The sequence below is a fragment of the Rhineura floridana genome, chromosome 12 (assembly GCF_030035675.1).
Source record: "Rhineura floridana isolate rRhiFlo1 chromosome 12, rRhiFlo1.hap2, whole genome shotgun sequence".
Lineage (NCBI taxonomy): Eukaryota > Metazoa > Chordata > Lepidosauria > Squamata > Rhineuridae > Rhineura > Rhineura floridana.
The window spans coordinates 28855610-28879522 of NC_084491.1; the positions used below are offsets into that span (position 1 = coordinate 28855610).

General features: G+C 43.7%; 1 protein-coding gene and 1 non-coding gene across 2 annotated transcripts in view; one reads left to right on the top strand and one right to left on the bottom strand.

The window, feature by feature from the left end:
• DCPS (decapping enzyme, scavenger) overlaps positions 1–23913 on the top strand; it is a 92896-nt gene that overhangs the window by 54853 nt on the left and 14130 nt on the right. The window contains exons 4-5 of the mRNA XM_061593127.1: positions 593–706; positions 20790–20900. Of these exons, the coding sequence (XP_061449111.1) occupies positions 593–706; positions 20790–20900 (225 nt within the window). The remainder of the gene's footprint in view (positions 1–592; positions 707–20789; positions 20901–23913) is intronic.
• TRNAV-UAC (transfer RNA valine (anticodon UAC)) lies at positions 4034–4102 on the bottom strand. The gene has a single exon. It is a non-coding gene; the product is annotated as a tRNA-Val (tRNA).

Genomic DNA, 23913 nt, shown 5'->3' on the forward strand with positions numbered 1-23913 from the left:
ATCTAAAGACCTTGCAATCTATTTTATTTCACAAATTATCTCTTATTGCTCCCCTCGCACACACACTACATTTAAGCAATTCTCCTTCAGCAATGTCAATTTCAAGGATAATCCTTTCCAAATTCTGTTATGCAGGAGTACTGCAGTTGTTCTTCAGAAGCACACAATCTAAGAATCTAGTCAATTTGAGTGTCCTGCTTTCACAAACAGCAGATGCGTAATACTTTGGAGAAAGGCAAAGATGTCCCCCCCCCCAATTCATCAGGCCAAGAAAGCAATGACAGTAAATAAGAGTTATTCCCTCTTGCCCCTTACATATTGACTGAGGACCAGACTCATGGCATTTGATTGTTTTTATGGATAATTAACTGCAAATTGTATTATCTATGAAACTGGCTCTTTCATGAATCTAAATGCAGTTTTTATATGCTAGGATCTATAACAAGGTTTCCACAGGCAGGAAACAAAGCAAAACTTAAAACAGAAAAGGGGTGGGGTGGGGAGAACAGCCTGGGACAGAGAGATGCATTGTTTGACGTTGAACATCTGTCATGTTTGTTTGTTTTTCAAATAATTGTTGTTGTTTTTCTAGTGGGTATACAACATCTTGGAGAAGAAGGCTGAAGCTGATAGAATAATCTATGAAAACCCAGATCCTGCTAATGGGTTTGTTCTCATTCCAGATTTTAAATGGGATCAAAAGCAGGTTAGTTAAGATTTTCCTTTATTATTTGAAGGGGTAGCTGTTCATTTTAATAGGTTACTATGCTAGAATACGGGTACTTTTCCCTTTGCAGCTGGGCCTTGGAAGAGAAAATAAGGAGAGTCCTGCTGGATCAAGCCAAACATCCTGTTTTCACAGTGGCCCACCAGATGTCTATGGGAAACCCGAAAGCAGGACCTGAGCGCAACAGTGCTCTCCCTGCTCGTGGTTCCCAGCAACTGGTATTCATAGACATGCTGCCTCTGACAGCAGAAGTAGAACATAGCCGTCACGGCTAACAGCCATTGATAGCGTCGTCCTCCATGAATTTGTCTAATACTCTTTTAAAGCCATCCAAATTGGTGGCGCTGTGTGACTTAGTAGGAAGGTTTACAGCACCCTGATTCCATCCTTTGCTTCCTGCTAAAGAGATGAAATACGTTACACAGGTCTTCAAATTTTCTCCATCTCCCTACATGTACATTTACATACAATCCGGTAGTCCCTATTTTTCAAGGACAGTCCTAGTCTCCCGATTAAATCACTCTCTCTGCTTTGCCTTTTGAAGAAATATTGGGGGTCTTTTTCTTTAAAAAAAATGGAAGTGCGAGTTGCAAGAGTTGCCAGTGACTGTGGCATCCATGCAAATGCATGTGCATAAATGCTTGGGCACAATCTAGCACAGAGCCTGCCGTTTGATCCAGTCCTCCTTGCGCATTTCCCATGTGCAACTGGTTGGCCACTGTGAGAACAGGATGTTGGACTAGATGAGCCATCAGATTGGTCGAGCAAGCTCTTCTTATGTTCTTATCGTTTATATAGTTACAATTCTATATATCCCGCCTTTAAGGATGCAAATCCTTCCAAGGGCTCACAAGTAACATAAATCACAGTAAAAAAACCTTTTCAGAAGTCATTAGGATCCTTCTTACAGGGCAGTTGTTGGCGGATGACCCTGTGTGTGGGGGGGGGGACAGGAAAGTCTAGCTGAAGCAGGGCCAGCCCTGAGGCCTTCTTTACCAGCTTCCCCCACTCTTTTGTGATCCTTCCCAAAGTGTAGCTTTTGTTAAATGACCCTCTGGATATTGAGCAACGGTCCATGTGGTGCATACATGCCACTGCTATTATGCTTCATTTTGAACTATTGACAATGTATTGTAGAATAATTGGGGTGTGTGTGTTTGTTTAAAACAGATAGAATGTCTTTGTTCTTTTAACCAGAAGAACAAAACAAGTCTGCATTTACCATCAGTGTCAGATTGACTGTTGCAGGATTCAGAAGTTTTCAACAGTGGGCAGTGGTACATGTGGGATGGGTTTATCCTGGATATGAGAACAGGGATCCCAGAAGTGCAAGAGTCTCCCTATTGGCAACACTGAAATGTTGGAGGACATGGAGTTTTGCATTCATCTTGCTTTCCCCACCCTGCAGTCTCTTGAGGACATTACGTGAGTGTCCTGGCTTCAAGCTACTCCCCTTTCTCTGCTCTTTCACAACAATACAATGTCATCTGCATAATGAAACATCTGAAAATGCCTTTTACTGTTACAGCTGCCTCTTTATTTCCAAAAAGCTTCATCATATAAAATGGTATCCGCTACCAGATATGCTACATTACCTTTTTGTCCTGTAACATATGGAACTTCCAGTAAGAAATGAAGCCTGGCCGTTAGTAGGTTTTGGAAGTGGCCATCGGTACTGATCTCCATTTAAGCTCCCTGTAGTAAAAATGAAAACGACGAGGAGGGCTAGAAACTTGACGTGGCATTTGTAGGGTTCTGACAGATCTAACGGAAATATTGTTTTATCCATCTTGTACCTGTTTCTGTTGATTGGTAAGGTTAGGGGTGTAAAAACCTCATTTTCATAATCTGCAAACTTGGATTTTCCAGCAATCCTTTTAATTTGACAAATTAATCATCCTATGCCCCAGTATGCCTGTCACCTTGCTTCACAGTATTACATAAAAGGACAGATGCCTTATAAGCAACTGCGCAACCAGAAACATCAGCTGCCTGTTTTTAGAAGACGACAGGTTAAAAGAACTGAACATAGGTGGGGCTTCCCCTTAGATTTCTTGTCAGAGAAGCTAATGTTGACCAACTACAAAAAAGCAGGCATAAGTTTGGGTCCTTTGTATCTAAGAGACCACCTTCTTTATGCCCCTTTCCCATCACTTTGGTATGCTGAGAGATGTTTGCTAAGAGTGGCCTCAGCACTCCGAAGGTGCAGAGGGATGCTAAGAGGTATCTTTGGAGCTTCCTTCCTCGAGCCATTTTTTTTAATGAGCACTGGCTGCTGCTGAGATTTGGGGGGTGGGGTTGAAAGGTTTTTGCAGGTGAGAAAAGGCATGGGAAGATTTTCCCTGTATAGTTGGTCTGTGTTTTGAATTTGTTCTAATTTCATGCATTTTGTAATGCTTGTGGCTTGCCTCAGTATAGCAGATTAAAAAAAAAAAACTTCTTATTTCTAGCTCTTGAAATTGGATTTTGACAATCGGAATAACAGAAATGTTTTACCTCTATAAAACCAAAATGCCACACATCCACAGCTGCATTGAATAAACAGGGCTTTTTCCCCCCAATGTGGTGCTGAGATACCACTAATTCTTTGTCTTAAATACTTTCTTGCTGGATCATGTCAACCTAGCCCTTCCATAGCTGATTTGCAGGAAAATACGCGCATTGCAAGTTAAGCACTGGATAGAGGCAGATTCAAGGTTGTGTTGTCAGCTACGCAACTGGAAAGATCCACACACAGCTGCCTGAGAGTAATGATATTTGCAGTTCCGCAACTAACAATGCAGTACCTTTGTTCTCACAGTTTCCTGGACTGTGGTCATGGAAGGGGCAAGTAATAAACTCTGAGACAATGAACAAAATTAAATACAGTGCATGCCAATTATGTGGAAGCCTAACATGTTGTCTTGTCCTTTAAAAAAATAAAAATGCATTCTTTGTTCCCAGTTTTAAAAATCTGTATATTTGAATGCAACCATAGGTCACTGAGATTAACACATAAATACTCTGGGTTGTATCCAAGAAAGGTGTTTAATTCACACAAGGACTTCCACTTGCATGACAAAACTTCCCGTCTCTTTCCTCTCCCTGCACTCTCCCTCCTCCAGATCTGCCGAGGAGGGTTGGGGGAATCTCCAGAGCAGATCTGAGGGCTGTGCGGGCGGAGGAGAGGAAGTGTAGTTGCACACTTGAACATAGGAAGCTGCCTTATACAAAGTGAGACCATTGGTCTATCAAGCCCATTATTGTCTACTCTGACTGGCAGCAGCTCTCAAGGGTTTCAGGCAGGGAGTCTCTTCCAGCCCTACCTGGAGATGCCGGGGATTGAATCCGGGACCTTCTGCGTGTAAAGCAGATGCTCTCCCACTGAGCTACGGCCCTTCCCCTAAAGTCCTTGTGTGGATGGAACATCTTCATGAGCTACAACTCTCCATCACAATGTCATTCGTTGTCTGCCACTGTTGGTTCTGTTACTACGTTATGTGCTTTTATATCAGCCGTTTTATTTTTGGGTGGTAAACTACTTTGGAGTAAAAAGGCGAGAGATCAGCGTTTCCAAGGACAATTAAATAACTCCTGTATTGCCAAAAAGGCATCTGTGTTGAGACACGCTTTGATTGACATTTGATTAATTAACAGCTGCAATGAAAATCAAATGAATAACCAACTGAAAATTCTTCAAGCAGTGGGTAGCCTCGGTCTCTTTGCATCCCTGTGACTTCTTCGCTTGTATTTATTTATTTATTTAACCACATGTATATCCTGCTTTGTGTATACAGCGCTCCCTACTCCCTTTTATCCTTACCACAGCTCGTGAGGTACGTTAGACCGAGAGATAGGAATTGGCCTAAAGCCGCCCAGTGAGCTTCATGGCTGAGTAAGGATTTGAATCTTGGCCTCCCAGGTCCTTCTCCAACAGTAACCATTACACCATACTGCCTTTATGCACAGCGCATCCTGTAAGCCAGTAATTTCCACGGAAGCACAGCTTCTACAGACAACATATGGAGAAACATTTAAAAAATCATCTCAGTCCCAGGTTTTACAAAGGATGTAGCCGAAAGGCTTTCCACTTGCTAGACAAGTACCGACTGAACAATGCCTCTGCAAGCTATGCAGCTCTCTGAAACCTAGCCTTACCACAAGGCAGATTTGGGCAACTGATTTTTAGCACCATTAAAAGCTGACAAATAGGGTTGCCAGGCTCAGGGCCTGAGACTGATCCTGTATCTTTAGGAGAAGAGAAAGTCAGCCAAGTGCAGGTGTTCTTGCAACCCTGTAATGGGAAAAACTACAAGGTGGAATTCTCCCTTCCCCCTGCACAACTTTTAGATATACAGAAGACCACTTGGTTGCCAGGCCCAGCCTCCAAGAGATCTTCTGTATCTTTAAAAGTTGTGCAGGGGGGAGGGAGAATTCCACCTTGTGGTTTTTCCCGTTACAGGGTTGCAAGAACACTTGCACTTGGCTGACTTTCTCTTCTCCTAAAGATACAGGATCAGTCTCAGGCCTTGAACCCGGCAACCCTACTGACAAATCAGGTCTAGCATCAGCACCCAGCATGGTGCGGCTTCAGAGGATCCACCACCTTTGATGCTGGCTTCTTCCTAGCCCTCCTTTTTTGGCATTTTTTAAAATGTCCTGGCACTGTAAAGAGAAGCACTGCACCAGTAGCTGCCCTACCTTTTTTATTGGCAATGCCCCTGGACCCTGCCCCTGATGTGCGCTACCTTAGGGCATGGCCCAGAGGCATCGTAGAAAATGAAGGTGGCGACTGCTACATCTTCTGGGGAAGGGGCGCAGGCAGTTCAGTGGCAGAGCTCCACGAGCTAGAGGGAGCCCCAGCTGACGAAGCGTCAAGGCGAGTTAAGCAGCAGAGCGAGTTCAGCAGCAGGGCGAGGAGGCCAGGGCCCCCCACTCTGCCCGTCTGTTCCCTGACCTCAACTAAACCGCAGTCTCCAACCCATTGACGTAATAAACCTTAAACAAAACTATGCAGGTAAGAAGCCAGCAGGGGTGTGGGGGCTTTCCACTGTTTTGCACCACCTGCAGCATGTACGACTATCTGCCTGTTGGACAGAAGTCGTGGGTGTGCTCTCGGTGCAATGAGCTCCTGGCTCTCCGGGAACGACTTCATTTCCTTGAGGCCAAGGTGGCGGACCTGGAAAAGCTGAGAGAGGCAGAGAGGTGTGTGGAGGAGGCCTTCAGGGACGATATAGCTGTGTCCCACTCCAACGATGATAGCTCTCCTGCTATCATGGACAATGACGGTCTCGGGGAAGGAGAGCATCCAGCTGAGGAAGAGGGAAACGATCCCTTAGAAGGGACCCATTCCTTGGGGGATGAGCAGCTATCCTCTCGTACCGAGGATATATCTCCAGGGGGTGGAGGGATCCTTGTAGTGAGTGATTCGATCATTAGGAACATAGACAGTGGGGTGTGTGATGGGCGTGTAGACCGCAAGGTGTTTTGCCTGCCTGGTGCGAAGGTTGCGGATATCGCCCGTCGTTTAGATAGTTTGGTAGACAGTGCTGGGAAGGAGTCAGTGGTCGTGGTGCACGTTGGCACCAACGACATGGGGAAATGCAGCCGTGAGGTCCTGGAAGCAAAATTTAGGTTGCTAGGTAGGATGCTGAAAGCCAGGACCTCCAAGGTGGCTTTCTCTGAAATGCTACCAGTTCCACGCGCAGGACCTGCCAGACAGGCCCAGCTTCGCAGTCTCAATGCGTGGATGAGACGATGGTGTCGGGTGGAAGGGTTTGGATTTGTTAGGCACTGGGGAACATTTTGGGACAAGCCGGGCCTGTACAAAAGGGACGGGCTCCACTTGAACCAGAATGGAACCAGACTGCTGGCACTTAAAATTAAAAAGGTAGCAGAGCAGCTTTTAAACTGACTGAGGGGGGAAACTCGACAGGAGCTGAGAAAGGTCCGGTTCGGAATAAACCTCCCCCCTGGGATAAAAACCAAAGAAATGATGAAATTTTAAAAGGGGTAGGCCTAGAAGTAGGCATTGTGAGAGCAGGGGCACAGGATATAAATTCAGAAGAGCAAAATTACCACAGGCCTAACCACAAGTGCCAAAGACACTTGAAGAGAGACACTGCTTACAAGTGCCTGTACGCTAATGCTAGGAGCCTCTGAACCAAGATGGGAGAACTGGAGTGCTTGGTCTTAGAGAAGAGCATTGATATAGTGAGCATAACCGAGACCTGGTGGAATGGAGAAAACCAGTGGGATACGGTTATCCCTGGATATAAACTATATCGGAAGGACAGGGAAGGACGTATTGGTGGCAGAGTCGCTCTATACGTGAAAGAAGGCATTGAATCCAGCAAGCTCGAAACCCCAAAAGAGGCAGACTCCTCCACAGAATCGTTGTGGGTGGTGATACCGTGCCCCAGGAGGGACTTAATACTGGGAACGATCTATCGTCCCCCTGATCAAAATGCTCAGGGAGACCTTGAGATGAGATATGAAATTGAGGAAGCATCCAAACTAGGAAATGTGGTAGTAATGGGTGACTTCAACTACCCGGACATAGACTGGCTGCATATGTGTTCCAGTCATGACAAAGAAGCAAAGTTTCTAGATATTCTAAATGACTATTCCCTAGACCAGTTGGTCATGGAACCGACCAGAGGGATGGCAACCCTGGACTTAATCCTCAGTGGGGACCGGGACCTGGTGCGAGATGTAAGTGTTGTTGAACCGATTGGGAGCAGTGACCACAGTGCTATTAAATTAAACATACATGTAACTGGCCAATTGCCAAGAAAATCCAACACGGTCACATTTGACTTCAAAAGAGGAAACTTCACAAAAATGAGGGGATTGGTAAAAAGAAAGCTGAAAAACAAAGTCCAGAGGGTCACATCACTCGAAAATGCTTGGAAGTTGTTTAAAAACACTATATTAGAAGCTCAACTGGAGTGCATACCGCAGATCAGAAAAGGTACCGCCAGGGCCAAGAAGATGCCAGCATGGTTAACGAGCAAAGTCAAGGAAGCTCTTAGAGGCAAGAAGTCTTCCTTCAGAAAATGGAAGTCTTGTCCGAATGAAGAAAATAAAAAAGAACACAAACTCTGGCAAAAGAAATGCAAGAAGACAATAAGGGATGCTAAAAAAGAATTTGAGGAGCACATTGCTAAGAACATAAAAACCAACAACAAAAAATTCTATAAATACATTCAAAGCAGGAGACCATCTAGGGAGACAATTGGACCCTTGGATGATAAGGGAGTCAAAGGTGTCCTAAAGAACGATAAGGAGATTGCAGAGAAGCTAAATGAATTCTTTGCATCTGTCTTCACAGTGGAAGATATAGGGCAGATCCCTGAACCTGAACTAACATTTGCAGGAAGGGATTCTGAGGAACTAAGACAAATAGTGGTAACGAGAGAGGAAGTTCTAGGCTTAATGGACAATATAAAAACTGACAAATCACCGGGCCCGGATGGCATCCACCCGAGAGTTCTCAAAGAACTCAAAGGTGAAATTGCTGATCTGCTAACTAAAATATGTAACTTGTCCCTTGGGTCCTCCTCCGTGCCTGAGGACTGGAAAGTGGCAAATGTAACGCCAATCTTCAAAAAGGGATCCAGAGGGGATCCCGGAAATTACAGGCCAGTTAGCTTAACTTCTGTCCCTGGAAAACTGGTAGAAAGTATTATTAAAGCTAGATTAACTAAGCACATAGAAGAACAAGCCTTGCTGAAGCAGAGCCAGCATGGCTTCTGCAAGGGAAAGTCCTGTCTCAGTAACCTATTAGAATTCTTTGAGAGTGTCAACAAGCATATAGATAGAGGTGATCCAGTGGACATAGTGTACTTAGACTTTCAAAAAGCGTTTGACAAGGTACCTCACCAAAGGCTTCTGAGGAAGCTTAGCAGTCATGGAATAAGAGGAGAGGTCCTCTTGTGGATAAGGAATTGGTTAAGAAGCAGAAAGCAGAGAGTAGGAATAAACGGACAGTTCTCCCAATGGAGGGCTGTAGAAAGTGGAGTCCCTCAAGGATCGGTATTGGGACCTGTACTTTTCAACTTGTTCATTAATGACCTAGAATTAGGAGTGAGCAGTGAAGTGGCCAAGTTTGCTGACGACACTAAATTGTTCAGGGTTGTTAAAACAAAAAGGGATTGCAAAGAGCTCCAAAAAGACCTCTCCAAACTGAGTGAATGGGCGGAAAAATGGCAAATGCAATTCAATATAAACAAGTGTAAAATTATGCATATTGGAGCAAAAAATCTGAATTTCACATATACGCTCAAGGGGTCTGAACTGGCGGTGACCGACCAGGAGAGAGACCTCGGGGTTGTAGTGGACAGCACAATGAAAATGTCGACCCAGTGTGCGGCAGCTGTGAAAAAGGCAAATTCCATGCTAGCAATAATTAGGAAAGGTATTGAAAATAAAACAGCCGATATCATAATGCCGTTGTATAAATCTATGGTGCGGCCGCATTTGGAATACTGTGTACAGTTCTGGTCGCCTCATCTCAAAAAGGATATTATAGAGTTGGAAAAGGTTCAGAAGAGGGCAACCAGAATGATCAAGGGGATGGAGCGACTCCCTTACGAGGAAAGGTTGCAGCATTTGGGGCTTTTTAGTTTAGAGAAAAGGCGGGTCAGAGGAGACATGATAGAAGTGTATAAAATTATGCATGGCATTGAGAAAGTGGATAGAGAAAAGTTCTTCTCCCTCTCTCATAATACTAGAACTCGTGGACATTCAAAGAAGCTGAATGTTGGAAGATTCAGGACAGACAAAAGGAAGTACTTCTTTACTCAGCGCATAGTTAAACTATGGAATTTGCTCCCACAAGATGCAGTAATGGCCACCAGCTTGGATGGCTTTAAAAGAAGATTAGACAAATTCATGGAGGACAGGGCTATCAATGGCTACTAGCCATGATGGCTGTGCTGTGCCACCCTAGTCAGAGGCAGCATGCTTCTGAAAACCAGTTGCCGGAAGCCTCAGGAGGGGAGAGTGTTCTTGCACCCGGGTCGTGCTTGCGGGCTTCCCCCAGGCACCTGGTTGGCCACTGTGAGAACAGGATGCTGGACTAGATGGGCCACTGGCCTGATCCAGCAGGCTTTTCTTATGTTCTTATGTTCTTATGTTCTTATGAGCAGCTGCCTTGCATGCAGAAGGCTCCAGGTGCAATCCCTGGCATCTCCCAGGTAGGGCTGGGAGAGACCCCTGCCTGAAACCCTGGAAAGCTGCTGTCAGCCAATGACAACAATACAGTGCTGGATGAAGGGTTTTCAGCGCAGCTGCTTCTCCCCTCACCTGTATGTTACCGTCTCCCCCCCATCCCTTCTGCCCCCTGGTAAACTTTGGAGGGAGCTGAACTGGAAGACAGTGGAGGGCATCTTGCCTAGCGTCTCCTCAAATCTGGTGCTGATCATGCAACAGATTGTCAGTTATTATTAAATTGTTGCTGTCATTGCTGTTATACATGCAGGACTCTCGTTTAAATTTTACTGCAACCCTCCCCCCGAATCAAATTGGAAGAGGTTACTTACACAATTTCCGAGTAGAATTTCAAAAGCAGTTGGTTGTAGCTGAGTAAATTCTACTCTGAGTAGACCTATCAAAATTAATAAACCTATTAGTCATGTCCATTAACTTCAGTGGGTCTACTCTGAGCGTTACTAGCATTGGATACAACCCAGTCCTAATTCAGTAGAGTTTTGAAACAAAGTCCAAAGTAGGGATGGGGGGACAAATTCATTGCCATTCGCACTAAAATCCAAATCTATGAAATTCACACGTTTTGAAACAATAGGAGAACTGAAACACAGCCATCCTTTGAAATTTGCCCATATCTGAATTTTGCCATGCAGCTCTCCAAACAAAGTTTACAAAAATGCATATGGTGGAAGGGGAGAGTGTTCATAAAAATGAATATATGAGTCAAAATAGCATACAAGAATGCATTCTGTTAGGGGAGATTGCTTGCAAAAATCTGAACGTTAGTCAAAACGGCATACAATATGCTTATTAGAAGATGTTTGTACTGAGAAGTTGGAAAAATTCATGAGGATTTTTTTTAAAAAAAATTGCAAACTGCTGCAGAATGTGGAGAACTGAATTTAAGACTGAAAAAATAAGAAATGGAGAGGACCAAAACTGACACATCCTTCCATTCCTCCCCCTTCCCCCAAATGGCAATTTAATTGGCAAAGATAGGAGGCCTTTAATTATCACAGGCCTGTAATTATTGCAGGCCAGTATAGGGGCAGCACAAAGTGTGTGTTTCTCAACAATCTGAAATTCTTCAGAGGACTAGTGACCTCAATAAGGGAAGAGGAAAGGTGAAGTTTTTAAACTCTTAAGTAATCTGTACGAGTTGTCTGCGAGAGAACAGCTTGCTAAACAAAGCAACAGATGTTGCTGGGTACAAATAGAAGACATCTTGTTCAGCCTGTGTGGCAAGGTAGGATCCTCCACCCTCATCCAAGGGATTAATCTACATCATCCAAATTATAATTCTGCTCTAAGTAAAAAGCAGATTCAAGCAGAGGGCCTGAAGGCCAAATATGGATGCTGCTTCTGCCATGACAGGACCACCTTGGGTCCAGCATACCTAAGGACTGCCTGAGCCCTTATATCCCAACCCCAGTCACTGAGATCATCCAGAGGAGCTCTGTTAGTTGTTCCCCATGTTCCAGACTGGCCTCATCTAGAAGTCAGGCATTTAATGTCACCACTGCCATGTTGCTGAATGCTTTTCCAGTAGAGATTCAGCGGGCATCCTCTTTTTGATCTTTCAGACTTCTCTTGGAGAGCTTTTTATGCTGACAGGCCTTTGCAGCTGTTCAATAATTTTGATTAGCCAGTCACCTTAATAATTATCTGCAATTTTATTTTTAAGCTGGTGTTTTATGTACACTACCTTGAAATTTTTATGATATGGTTGTATAGAAACACTTCAATCAATCAATCAATCAATTAATTAATTTGCGGGCGTGAACTGACTGTAGATCCTGAGCCTAGAATATGAAGGACACATTATGGGGATTCAGCCTGGATATTGCTGAACTCTGGCCAAAGCAAGGAACGGCTTGTGCTCAGGTGTGTGTGCTCTTCATGCTAAGAAAAGCAAAACTCAACAACATCCTGCCCCAGGAAAAGATCCGTTCGGTGATCCCACCCACACCTGTTGAATGCTCTCCCACGGGAAGCTTGCCTGGTGTATTCTGTGCAGGCTTTTTAGCACCAGGCAAAGACATTTTCTCTCTCTCCCCATCCCCCAGCTTTTTAGTAATATTTAGCAAGTTTATTCGTTTAACAGTGGCACCGTTTTTAGGATTGGAGCTAACATTTCTTTCTTGTTGATTGTTGTTAATGTGGCAGTTGAGGTTACTGTCTTTGTTGCTTAGTATGGTGAAGCTTTTTATATATAGTTTTGTACAATGGAAGGGTAGATTGTTGATGCTTTTATATGAAATGTACTAAAGTGTGTGTTTTAACTCACTTGAGCAGAGATGGGGAAACTGCAGTCCATGGACTAAACCTGGCCCACCAGGGGTTCAAATGTGACCTGTGAGACTATTTTCCACAAACCATATCCACCAGCTCCACATTTGACATCATATATGACCTGAGATGTAGGGTAGTTAGGGATGCAGCTGCCAATGCACAATTGAACCAAAGTGTGCTCACAATTTTGTGTTAGCACGGGAAAGCAGGCTTTGGATCTACCTCCTGGATCAGCTATGCATGATGCTTTGAAGTCCCAACTTCAGGACTTCAAAGTACCCAGTTACCTGACATCACCACCAAAGTAACCAATCACCTGACATCATTGTGATGTCAGGAGATTGACAGTTGGGAAGCCCCACCCACCTGTCAAATTTAGCCCACGAATCTAGATCCTGATAAGGCCCGCCAAGCCAAGAAGGTTCCCACCTCTGCACTAGAGACTAGGTGATGCTCAGATCAAACGGAATGATGATGACAACGATGGAGAGTGCTGGAGTCCTGACATTAAACAGTGAACATTCTTTTTAGCTAGTGAGTTTCAGCAGCCATTGTTGGCCCTGCACTGCTCATCCCCCTATGAGGATGAGCATTCAAGGAGCTTTGGACTGGCTTACTCCTTCTTCTCACAACCTCACCCCCTTCACACATGACCAGTAAACTATGGCTTGTGTTTACCTTGAAAACTATGGTTTGATCCTGGTTTCCAAACATGGTTTGCTGAACCAGGCAAAATGGCTGTTCAGACAAAATGGTAAACTGTGGTTTGTTTCAAACTAGGAAAGGGACAAGGGAATCACCATGCATGGGGGAAGATCAGAACCAATGCTGTCTTCCAAGAGCAGTATTATTGCCTCAGGATCCAGGCCCAGATCAGCATGGCCTCCTCGCTGCCCTTAGCATACCCCATTTTGGGCTTACCACTGCCCCCTTCTTGTGGGGATACAGCTAGCATGCCACCTGCGTGTTTGGCGGGCAGAAGGAGATGGTCAGTGCCAAAGTGTCACTCTGGCAGCAGCCAGTGAGAGACCAGCAGAGCTGAGCAGAGGGCTTCCTCCATTCAATCTAACCCCCCCCTCCCAATGCCCAGTATAAGGTGTGGTAGATTGGATTCATCTGTAAAGGTTTTTGAAGTCTCATTAAGGGTTTACCAGGGTGGGATGTATAGGACATTTAATGATCCACATATGCAGCAGCTGTAAACCGCCCATCTCTGTGACCTCAGTCTAGGTCCTAGTTATTTTATTCCAGCTGGAATGTGACCAGTCTGGGTTCTGCAAAGGACATTCACTCTCGCACTCCTTAAACTCAGCTGCTGGTTCATTGCTCTGTCAGCATGACCGATTTTTACCCTAATTCCAGTGAAAAGTAGCATATGGCCCGAGCTCCAAATTGTTGCTTGGGTTGTTGCCATTTTCAAACTTGAAATGATGCAAGGTATTTTTAGCTACAGACACTTCTAGGAATTCAAGTGCTTGACCAACAGCTGGAAGTTCCACATACCTTCTATATAAGCAGCTAACACTTCAAACAGAGACCACATTTCTCAATTTTATCTGATTTATTTAAAAAAGAATAATCAAAAGAGATTAAATTTGAGTGGGTTTTACAAATATTTATTTACCGCAGTGTGGAAACATAGCCCATCTTATCCCTTAGGCTCAGACCATCTAAAAGGATTTCATTATCCCATTTGTCATAGGTGGCTTGTCATAATTTTACTCACTTTATAGAAATGGTGTGTGTGTGTGTGTGTGTGTGTGTGTGTGTGTGTGTGTGTGTGTGGAATCAGTGGTGTGCAATGTATACAGATAGATCTGAAGAACCTTTCATATTCCAACATTTAAGGTTCAAAAGTCTTATTGTTTGTCTGATTGGATTTCAATAATGACTGCTGGGTTGACGGCTATTTTGTTGCCTTTGGAGTGGGTTAGGGATGTGAGGCCTGACAGGGCAGTGGTGTTCACAGGCTCCCTATCAGGATTGTTGGCTATTCAGGATCTGCTGGCATATCCAGCAGCATTGACTAAAAGGGAGAACTTTGGGATTTACTCTCTGGACACATTGGCACCACATGGCCTGAACCTGGAAGACAGTACCACCACTACTTAGCTTCTGCAAATGAAGCCCCTCTGAGCATTCCATCCTCAAAGCTCTATAACTGCCACCTTGGTAACAGCATTTGTATGTTGGCAGCTGATGAAGGCGGAAGCTGAAACGTTTTGTTAATATAATAAAAACCTCTGTTTGGTTAATCACAATTACGTTCATATATATATATTAGGTGATTAACGGAATCCTTATAGGGATCCAGAGCAAGCTTGAGTGAAGTTCTGTTTGCTGCTTTCAAAACTGTCTTGTCTGTATACCAAAGCGACTCGCATCCAACGAGGATCCAGTCTTCTTCATTCAAGTTCTCCATCATGCACAACAACCACCCAACGTACGCAATGTTTTTACAAGAGAAGATTACAAAATGCCAACTTACTATAGAGCATCTTAAAGTATATAAGACCTTAAACATTATCCCACAAGGCCGTGAGATCTATAAACCAATTTCTATTCCAGAAAGTATCCCTTTATCTCTAAATTGGCACATAGAGAAACATCAGCTGAGCGTATTCCTTATTTCTACGATTATTAAGCAGAATCTTCTGAAAATCAAGACCTTGAAACACGCACTACAGCAGGAATTAATGTTTCAAAGAAACATTCTAACACCATGCGACTATGAATGCCTCCAGTATCTGCTCCATAAAACAGAACAGACAACTTTTATCAATGTCCATGCTACCAAAAAGAAAAAACTCAAAAGGGATATTCTAAGATATCATCTTCCTCTTATTCCATCCAATTTAATAACACAGTGTTCTATTTATAAAGAAATATTTTCATGTACTACAAGAGCAAAAGCTTAACCACAAGAAAAAGAAAAACAGGAGATTCAAAAGAGTTACTCCAAAAACTTCCACATGTATAACAAGATCACCTGACATAACTTACAGAAATGACTCCACAACAATAATAGATCTCACTGCAGGCAAAATGTCACCTAATGAAATTAGGCTTCTATCCAAAGGCCTCAACTTCTGCCCAACACCTAGAGAGCACAATATAGCACAGATGAAATGTGACATCAAAGCATTTGAAAGGAGATGCAGATTGGCTGAATTTTTTTATGATGACTCTAAGAACAACATAGACCTCTACAATAGAGATCCTCTTCTACAGTTTCTGCCACCTAAAACTTGGACACCGAACATTAACAGGAATCCAGTCCTAGAAACCTTTCTCTTATCAATAAACAGAGTCATCAACAACCACACACCAACTCCTACTCACGACAACCTTTCAAAAGAAGAAAGAATAGCCTTAAGGAACCTTCAGATGAGAAGGGATGTTGTCATCAAGCCTGCAGATAAGGGTGGTGCTGTTGTGGTACTTAACATTACAGACTATATAGCAGAAGGTCAAAGACAACTAAAGGATGAAACAACATATAGATTCCTTGACAAAGACATCACCACAGATCTCAATACTCATGTCATTACATCTATACAAAACCTTACAAGTAGGAAACTTCTTAAAGAGGAAACTGCTGATCTCCTTGTTAATCCAAATCCCACCCCTGGAAGGTCTTACATGCTGCCTAAAATCCACAAAGCCAACAATCCTGGTCGCCCAATTGTCTCAGGTAACAACACAGCTACTGAAAGGATTTCTCTGTACATTGACTTAAATTTACAAAACATGGTGCAAAACCTCCCATCATATATCAAAGACACCAAGGACTTCTTGCTTAAAATTGAGTCTTTAAACAAGCAGTATCAATTCCACAACAATACTATACTAGCTACTTTAGATGTCACATCTCTTTACACCAATATACCACATAATGATGGGATTCAGGCTTTAAATGAGCTCCTTAACACCAGAGATATGAACAATCCTCCAACAGAGGTTCTCACAACTTTAGCTACACTAGTCCTGACTTGTAACAACTTTACATTCAATGGAGAACACTACCTGCAACTACAAGGCACAGCTATGGGGATTCGCATGGCTCCATCATATGCGAATCTCTTTATGGGTAAACTGGAACAGGAGATCCTCAAAAAGGCACTCAACAAACCACTTATATGGTGGCGATACATTGACGACATCTTTATGGTCTGGACGAATGGTAAAGAGAGTTTGGAACAATTTAAAAATTACATCAACTGTATCCATCCCTCTATTAAGTTTACATTTAATAGTACAAATGACAATCCACACATCCCTTTTCTGGATGTCCTTCTCACCATTGAAAACAACAAAATAGCGACTGATCTCTACAGCAAACCCACTGATGCCCACACCTATGTAAACTGGAAATCCTGCCATCCTAGGCATATAAAGAAGAACATTGTGTATAGCTTAGCTCTGAGAATCAAACTTATTTGCAACACTGAAAATAAATACCAGAGAAGGATCAGTGAACTTAAAGAACACCTTCTTCAAAGAGGATATCCTCCACATATTATCAATTGCAACATCCACCGAGCCTGCATTCTGTCCAGAGAAAACCTCCTCCATCATACTGAGGTGTCAAAGAGCAGAGAGCAACGGATTCTGTTTGTGGTAGATTTCCATCCAGCATCTCCTAACTATCACCGAGCAATCAGGGAGAGCTACCCATTGCTGGCAAACTCTGAACATCTTACTAGAGCCATCAGCAGGCCTCCTGGTATAGCATTTTGCCAACCTCCTAATTTGCACAGACTGTTGGTGAGAGCTGTGCTTAAGCCACCTATCACCAATCCAGGGTGTCATCCTTGTCACTCCAAACGCTGTATCACCTGTGTGTACCTCAGGGAGACAGCCACTTTTACAAGCACTAGGACAGGCAGGACATATTACATCAAACAGAACATCACCTGCAGGTCCTGCAATATAGTTTACATCATCGAGTGCAAAAGACCAGGATGTCATATCCAATATGTAGGAAAGACCACAACTGACCTATGCACGCGCTTCAGGAACCACAAGTTGGCAATCTTGACAAAAAAAAGTGGAGCAACCAGTTGCAAAGCATTTTAACATTGAGGGTCACAGCCTGTTGGACTTTTCCATAACAGTGATAGAGATGCCAGCAGATCCAGCAGCATTGACTAAAAGGGAGAATTTTTGGATATACTCTCTGGACACATTGGCCCCACATGGCCTGAACCGGCATCACTTTGCTTCTGCAAATGAAGCCCCTCTGAGCATTCCATCCTCAAAGCTCTATAACTGCCACATTGGTAACAGCATTTGTATGTTAGCAGCTGATGAAGGCAGAAGCTGAAACGTTTTGTTAATATAATAAAAACCTCTGTTTGGTTAATCACAATTACGTTCATATATATATATATATATATATATATATATATAATCTCACCTGCAGGTCTTGTAATATGATGTAATGTAATATACCATCGAATGCAAAAGACCAGGATGTCATATCCAATACGTAGGAAAAACTACAACTGACCTACGCACACGCTTCAGAAACCACAAATCAGCAATCTTGACCAAAAAAAGTGGACGAACCAGTTGCAAAACATTTCAATACTGAGGGCCACAGCCTGTTGGACTTTTCTGTAACAGCTTATAGAGATGCCAGCAGATCCGGCAGCATTGACCAAAAGGGAGAACTTTTGGATATACTCTCTGGACACATTGGCACCACATGGCCTGAACCTGGAGGACAGTACCACCACTACTTAGTTTCTGCAAGTGAAGCCCCTCTGAGCATTCCATCCTCAAAGCTCTATAACTGCCCCCTTGGTAACAGCATTTGTATGTTAGCAGCTGATGAAGGCGGAAGCTGAAATATTTTGGTAGAACATACTTTCACTGCCTGACACTCACCTCAAGTTAGTCCCCTGGACAGAGATAATATGACATAATGTACGGTCTCATTTTGTGGGGCTGCCTCCTGTGTTACTGAATAATCTTTTATTGATTCTGAGACCTGGCAGAAAGATTGAGCACAATCCTACTGAAATCGGAGAAGCAGGAGAGGGAAGCTGGATGAGGTAGCTCATGGTTGAGGGTGTGGTTTCAGTGCCTTCCCTGCCACTCCATGACTAGCCAAACCAGGACAAGTTAAGCAAAACCCGAGCCAGAAAAATGTTATTTGCATAGTGTGTCCGCAGAGTGCAAGATTTGCTTTTCTCGACGCAGAATTTAGATTATCCGGAGTCAGAATTTAATTGTTGTGTAGCCCAGGGTTTCTCTAGCCTTATTTTAAAAGTGGGGGAACTCAAACTGAGAGATGGCCATTTGCCCAAGGCCACCTACGGGTCCACGGCCAGGTTGGTTATTTCAGGCCAGCTGCCTCGGGAAGCACTGGGTCACCCATTCTCTTACACGACATGATATATCGCAACCCTCTTTGTTTTGTTATTGTTGCTGTTAATAGTAATAATATGATTGTGAAGATGATAATGCTTGCTCTATAGCAGAAGTGGGGGACTTTTTTCGCTCCCTTCTGAGCAACCTCCCGAGGGCCGCATGCCTGTGGTGGGTGGGGCCAGAAGCAAAATGGGCAGAGCATCAAATGTACATTTTTAACCTCTATACCACTGGTTAGTCCTCTCTATAAAGATTCACACACCCCTGTTGTCCAGACAAGTGAGGCATTATCAGAGTTCAAGGACACGTTCACAATGTCAAAAACTCTCGGGGGCGAAAGCAGGACTAGTGAGGGGTGTGGCCTGGGGAGAGGGGATGTGGTCTGTGGAAAGCTCTGAGGGCCACATAGAGAGGCATGGAGGGCCTCATTCAACCTCCAGGCCTGAGGCTCCCAATCCCTGCTTTATATATTGCTTTTTGTCTCAAAAACAGAGAACAGGAGAATAAGGCACAATATACAGTGAAATACAATATGTCATGACATCAGTCAAGACCAATCAAAGCAATGTAAGACATCAAACTCACAACAGAAGAGGACTAGGAGAAAGCCTTCTCATGCTAGAGGACAGAAGAATTATCTCGCCCCACCCTACATCCCATACCTTAGGGGCTAGAAACCTGAACAGACAATGACATATATTAAGAAAGCTTTCCCACAATTAGGCAAGTTAAGTGTGCTGTTGCCACCACCCCTTCTAAGTATTATAATCAATGTTCTCGTTCCTTGAGTAGACCACAGTGATTTGCAGCATTCTTTTGGATTTTAAGCCACTTTTCTCTCCAGATGTTTTAACATTTAATCCAGAAAGCCTTCAGGGAGATGCTAGGTCTAGCCAAAATATCTTCTCAAGCAACATTTCTGACAAAGTTGATGTTGTCAAATGATGCATGCATTCTCAAGATTTATATAGAGCACCACAGTGATTAGAACCTGTCCCAGAGTTTCAGTAATGCTATCTCAGAAGCTCTCAAGCATTTCAGTTTCAACATATGAAATGCTCTGTTTTCTCTCTCGGAGTGTTGGAGAAGTTGTTGAAAAATACCGTGGAAACAACGTGTGCCTTCATCCTCCAGGAAGGCAGCACTACCCTGTGCTGGGGGTATTCATCCCTACAATCTGCTGCTGCCCTAGAAAAACAGAGCCTGCACTTCACACATTCCCAAAAGATGCCTCTCCAGCCTTTTTGCTAAAATCTCTTGAGCAGAAGCTCCATAATCAGCCCAGGCCTATTTAGCGCAAACTGCAGGTCCTGTGCTAAAACTATTCCCAGGCCATACCACTTCAGAGGCGTGTGACATAATTAAATGCTCACCCATAAAAACATCATGTATCTAGAAAACTAGGCTGTCTTCCAAACATGGTTGTTCGTATTAATTTATGTGGGAAGCATTTAAAGCACGAACGCATCCACCAACCCTTGGAAGCTATTGTCTTAGCTGTTGTCGACTCTGTGGTCTGGGTCTTTTTATCCTAAACAGGTGGAGGGGCATGCACATGTACAACCATAGGGACCTTTCTCAGGAGTGGTGCCAAAGGGGGGGGCAAGGAGGAAAGCACCCCCCAATAAAGAGCTTGCCCCTCCACCTAGTATATTTCACCCACCTAGAAATATACTTTGCCCCTTCTGTGCCCCTCAAAAATGTTTTTCTGGTGTCTGTACACCTCCCCCACCCCCAATTTTTTTTCTGTTGTCATTTCTGCCCTTTCTCATTAACACCGAACCTATAGCAGCAGAGGGGTCAGTTGGAGATTCTCCACTACCCCCTCATGCATTCATTTGGTCATTCCTTCTGTTGGGGGTTGGCCACATGAGATAACCTCAGGTGGACATGTGCCTGCAGAGGCCTTCCCCGGCACCCACAGCGTCGCTTCCCCCTGCTGAAATTAGGCTTAAAAAAGGCTTCCTGTTGTTGTCAATATAACAGTTTACAGTGTGTGCTTGGTTGCATTTTGACTGTGGTATCTGTGACAGTTTATCTGGTTTGCAAAGGTGCCTGTTCATCTAAAAACAGTTGGTGACCCCTGCCTTATGTCTTCACTTTGGGTACCTGAAATTAACACTTCAAGATTTGCTGTGGCAAAATTTGAGAATCTTTTCTCTTTTTATCTAACCTCCAGCTGTCTATTCTGTATTTACAGCTAGACGACTTATACTTAATTGCCATCTGCCACTGTCGGGGAATCAAGTCACTAAGGGATCTTACCGCTGACCATCTGCCTTTGCTGAAGAACATCTCACAAGAAGGGAAGGTGGGTCTCCTCTTCTGCTTTTAATCCAAAATTTTCCTTTTTGTAGTTCTATGTTAGCTGAGCCCACACCAGGCTCCTAGTTTTTTGTTGAATATCTACTTGCTTTCTCGGTCTCTCTCCCCCCCCTTTCACACATGCAAAATAAGCATGCAAATCTGGTGATCCAGATGCCATTCCTCAAGATAGCATTTCTCTCCCAGGGTTATTTTTATTCCCAGCACTCAGAGTCATGGCGAACTGCATCTCCTTCTCTTGCAAATTAATAGTATATAGGTTTGCCAACTGATGGAGAAGAAGGGGGAAAACCCATCCTGGCCTGCTCCTGTGCATTTAACAGAGGCCTGTTGTGCAAAAATTGGCAGACAAAGCCTTTCACGGCATGGAGGTAAAACTGGCCAGCTGCTCATTGCTCTAGATCAGCGATTCCCAACATGGGCGGTAGTGCCCCCCTGGGAGGGCGTTACAGCCTTTCAGGGGGGCGTTGGCGTGACTACAAACTTTAGGGTGGCGTTTGGGTTCATTAGGGGGGCGTTGACATTTGGAGGTCTGATGCGACAGTTGAAGCATTTAAGTTTAATTTTATTTAATACACAAATCATTATTTTTTAAACTGTTTTGTTCCCAGTTAGAATGTATTTAATAGTCTCAGTTCATGGAAATAACACTATAAATAGTGTGTGCTCTTTAGTAACGAAATTCTGAATAGTGCCCAGTGTCATATCAAGGAGTGGGGATATTAGCCACGCCCCGGCACTAGGTAATGTTCCGATGCTGTCTTGAGGGATGTTGGAACCAATCACGAGAGAGTGTTTGATAAGCTGGGTGTATTGGTGGAGGGCGCATTCTTCCAACGGATGAGTGCCATGTGCAAACGGGTGACCCCAAAAGAGGCGGACTCCTCCACAGAATCGTTGTGGGTGGTGATACCATGCCCAAGGAGGGATTTAATACTGGGAACAATCTATCATCCCCCTGATCAAAATGCTCAGGGAGACCTTGAGATGAGATATGAAATTGAGGAAGCATCCAAACTAGGAAATGTGGTAGTAATGGGTGACTTCAACTACCCGGACACAGACTGGCCGCATATGTGTTCCAGTCATAACAAAGAAGCAAAATTTCTAGATATTCTAAATGATTATTCCCTAGACCAGTTGGTCATGGAACCGACCAGAGGGACGGCAACCCTGGACTTAATCCTCAGTGGGGACCGGGACCTGGTGCGAGATGTAAGTGTTGTTGAACCGATTGGGAGCAGTGACCACAGTGCTATTAAATTAAACATGCCTGTAAATGGCCAATTGCCAAGAAAATCCAACACGGTCACATTTGACTTCAAAAGAGGAAACTTCACAAAAATGAGGGGATTGGTAAAAAGAAAGCTGAAAAACAAAGTCCAGAGGGTCACATCACTCGAAAATGCTTGGAAGATGTTTAAAAACACTATATTAGCTCAACTGGAGTGCATACCGCAAATCAGAAAAGGTACTGCCAGGGCCAAGAAGATGCCAGCATGGTTAACGAGCAAAGTCAAGGAAGCTCTTAGAGGCAAAAAGTCTTCCTTCAGAAAATGGAAGTCTTGTCTGAATGAAGAAAATAAAAAAGAACACAAACCCTGGCAAAAGAAATGCAAGAAGACAATAAGGGATGCTAAAAAAGAATTTGAGGAGCACATTGCTAAGAACATAAAAACCAACAACAAAAAATTCTATAAATACATTCAAAGCAGGAGACCATCTAGGGAGGCGATTGGACCCTTGGATGATAAGGGAGTCAAAGGTGTCCTAAAGAACGATAAGGAGATTGCAGAGAAGCTAAATGAATTCTTTGCATCTGTCTTCACAGTGGAAGATATAGGGCAGATCCCTGAACCTGAACTAACATTTGCAGGAAGGGATTCTGAGGAACTGAGACAAATAGTGGTAACGAGAGAGGAAGTTCTAGGCTTAATGGACAATATAAAAACTGACAAATCACCGGGCCCGGATGGCATCCACCCGAGGGTTCTCAAAGAACTCAAATGTGAAATTGCTGATCTAAAATATGTAACTTGTCCCTCGGGTACTCCTCCGTGCCTGAGGACTGGAAAGTGGCAAATGTAACGCCAATATTCAAAAAGGGATCCAGAAGGGATCCTGGAAATTACAGGCCAGTTAGCTTAACTTCTGTCCCTGGAAAACTGGTAGAAAGTATTATTAAAGCTAGACTAACTAAGCACATAGAAGAACAAGCCTTGCTGAAGCAGAGCCAGCATGGCTTCTGCAAGGGAAAGTCCTGTCTCAGTAACCTATTAGAATTCTTTGAGAGTGTCAACAAGCATACAGATAGAGGTGATCCAGTGGACATAGTGTACTTAGACTTTCAAAAAGCGTTTGACAAGGTACCTCACGAAAGACTTCTGAGGAAGCTTAGCAGTCATGGAATAAAAGGAGAGGTCCTCTTGTGGATAAGGAATTGGTTGAGAAGCAGAAAGCAGAGAGTAGGAATAAACAGACAGTTCTCCCAATGGAGGGCTGTAGAAAGTGGAGTCCCTCAAGGATCGGTATTGGGACCTGTACTTTTCAACTTGTTCATTAATGACCTAGAATTAGGAGTGAGCAGTGAAGTGGCCAAGTTTGCTGACGACACTAAATTGTTCAGGGTTGTTAAAACAAAAAGGGATTGCGAAGAGCTCCAAAAAGACCTCTCCAAACTGAGTGAATGGGCGGAAAAATGGCAAATGCAATTCAATATAAACAAGTGTAAAATTATGCATATTGGAGCAAAAAATCTGAATTTCACATATACGCTCATGGGGTCTGAACTGGCGGTGACCGACCAGGAGAAAGACCTTGGGGTTGTAGTGGACAGCACGATGAAAATGTCGACCCAGTGTGCGGCAGCTGTGAAAAAGGCAAATTCCATGCTAGGGGTAATTAGGAAAGGTATTGAAAATAAAACAGCCGATATCATAATGCCATTGTATAAATCTATGGTGCGGCCGCATTTGGAATACTGTGTACAGTTCTGGACA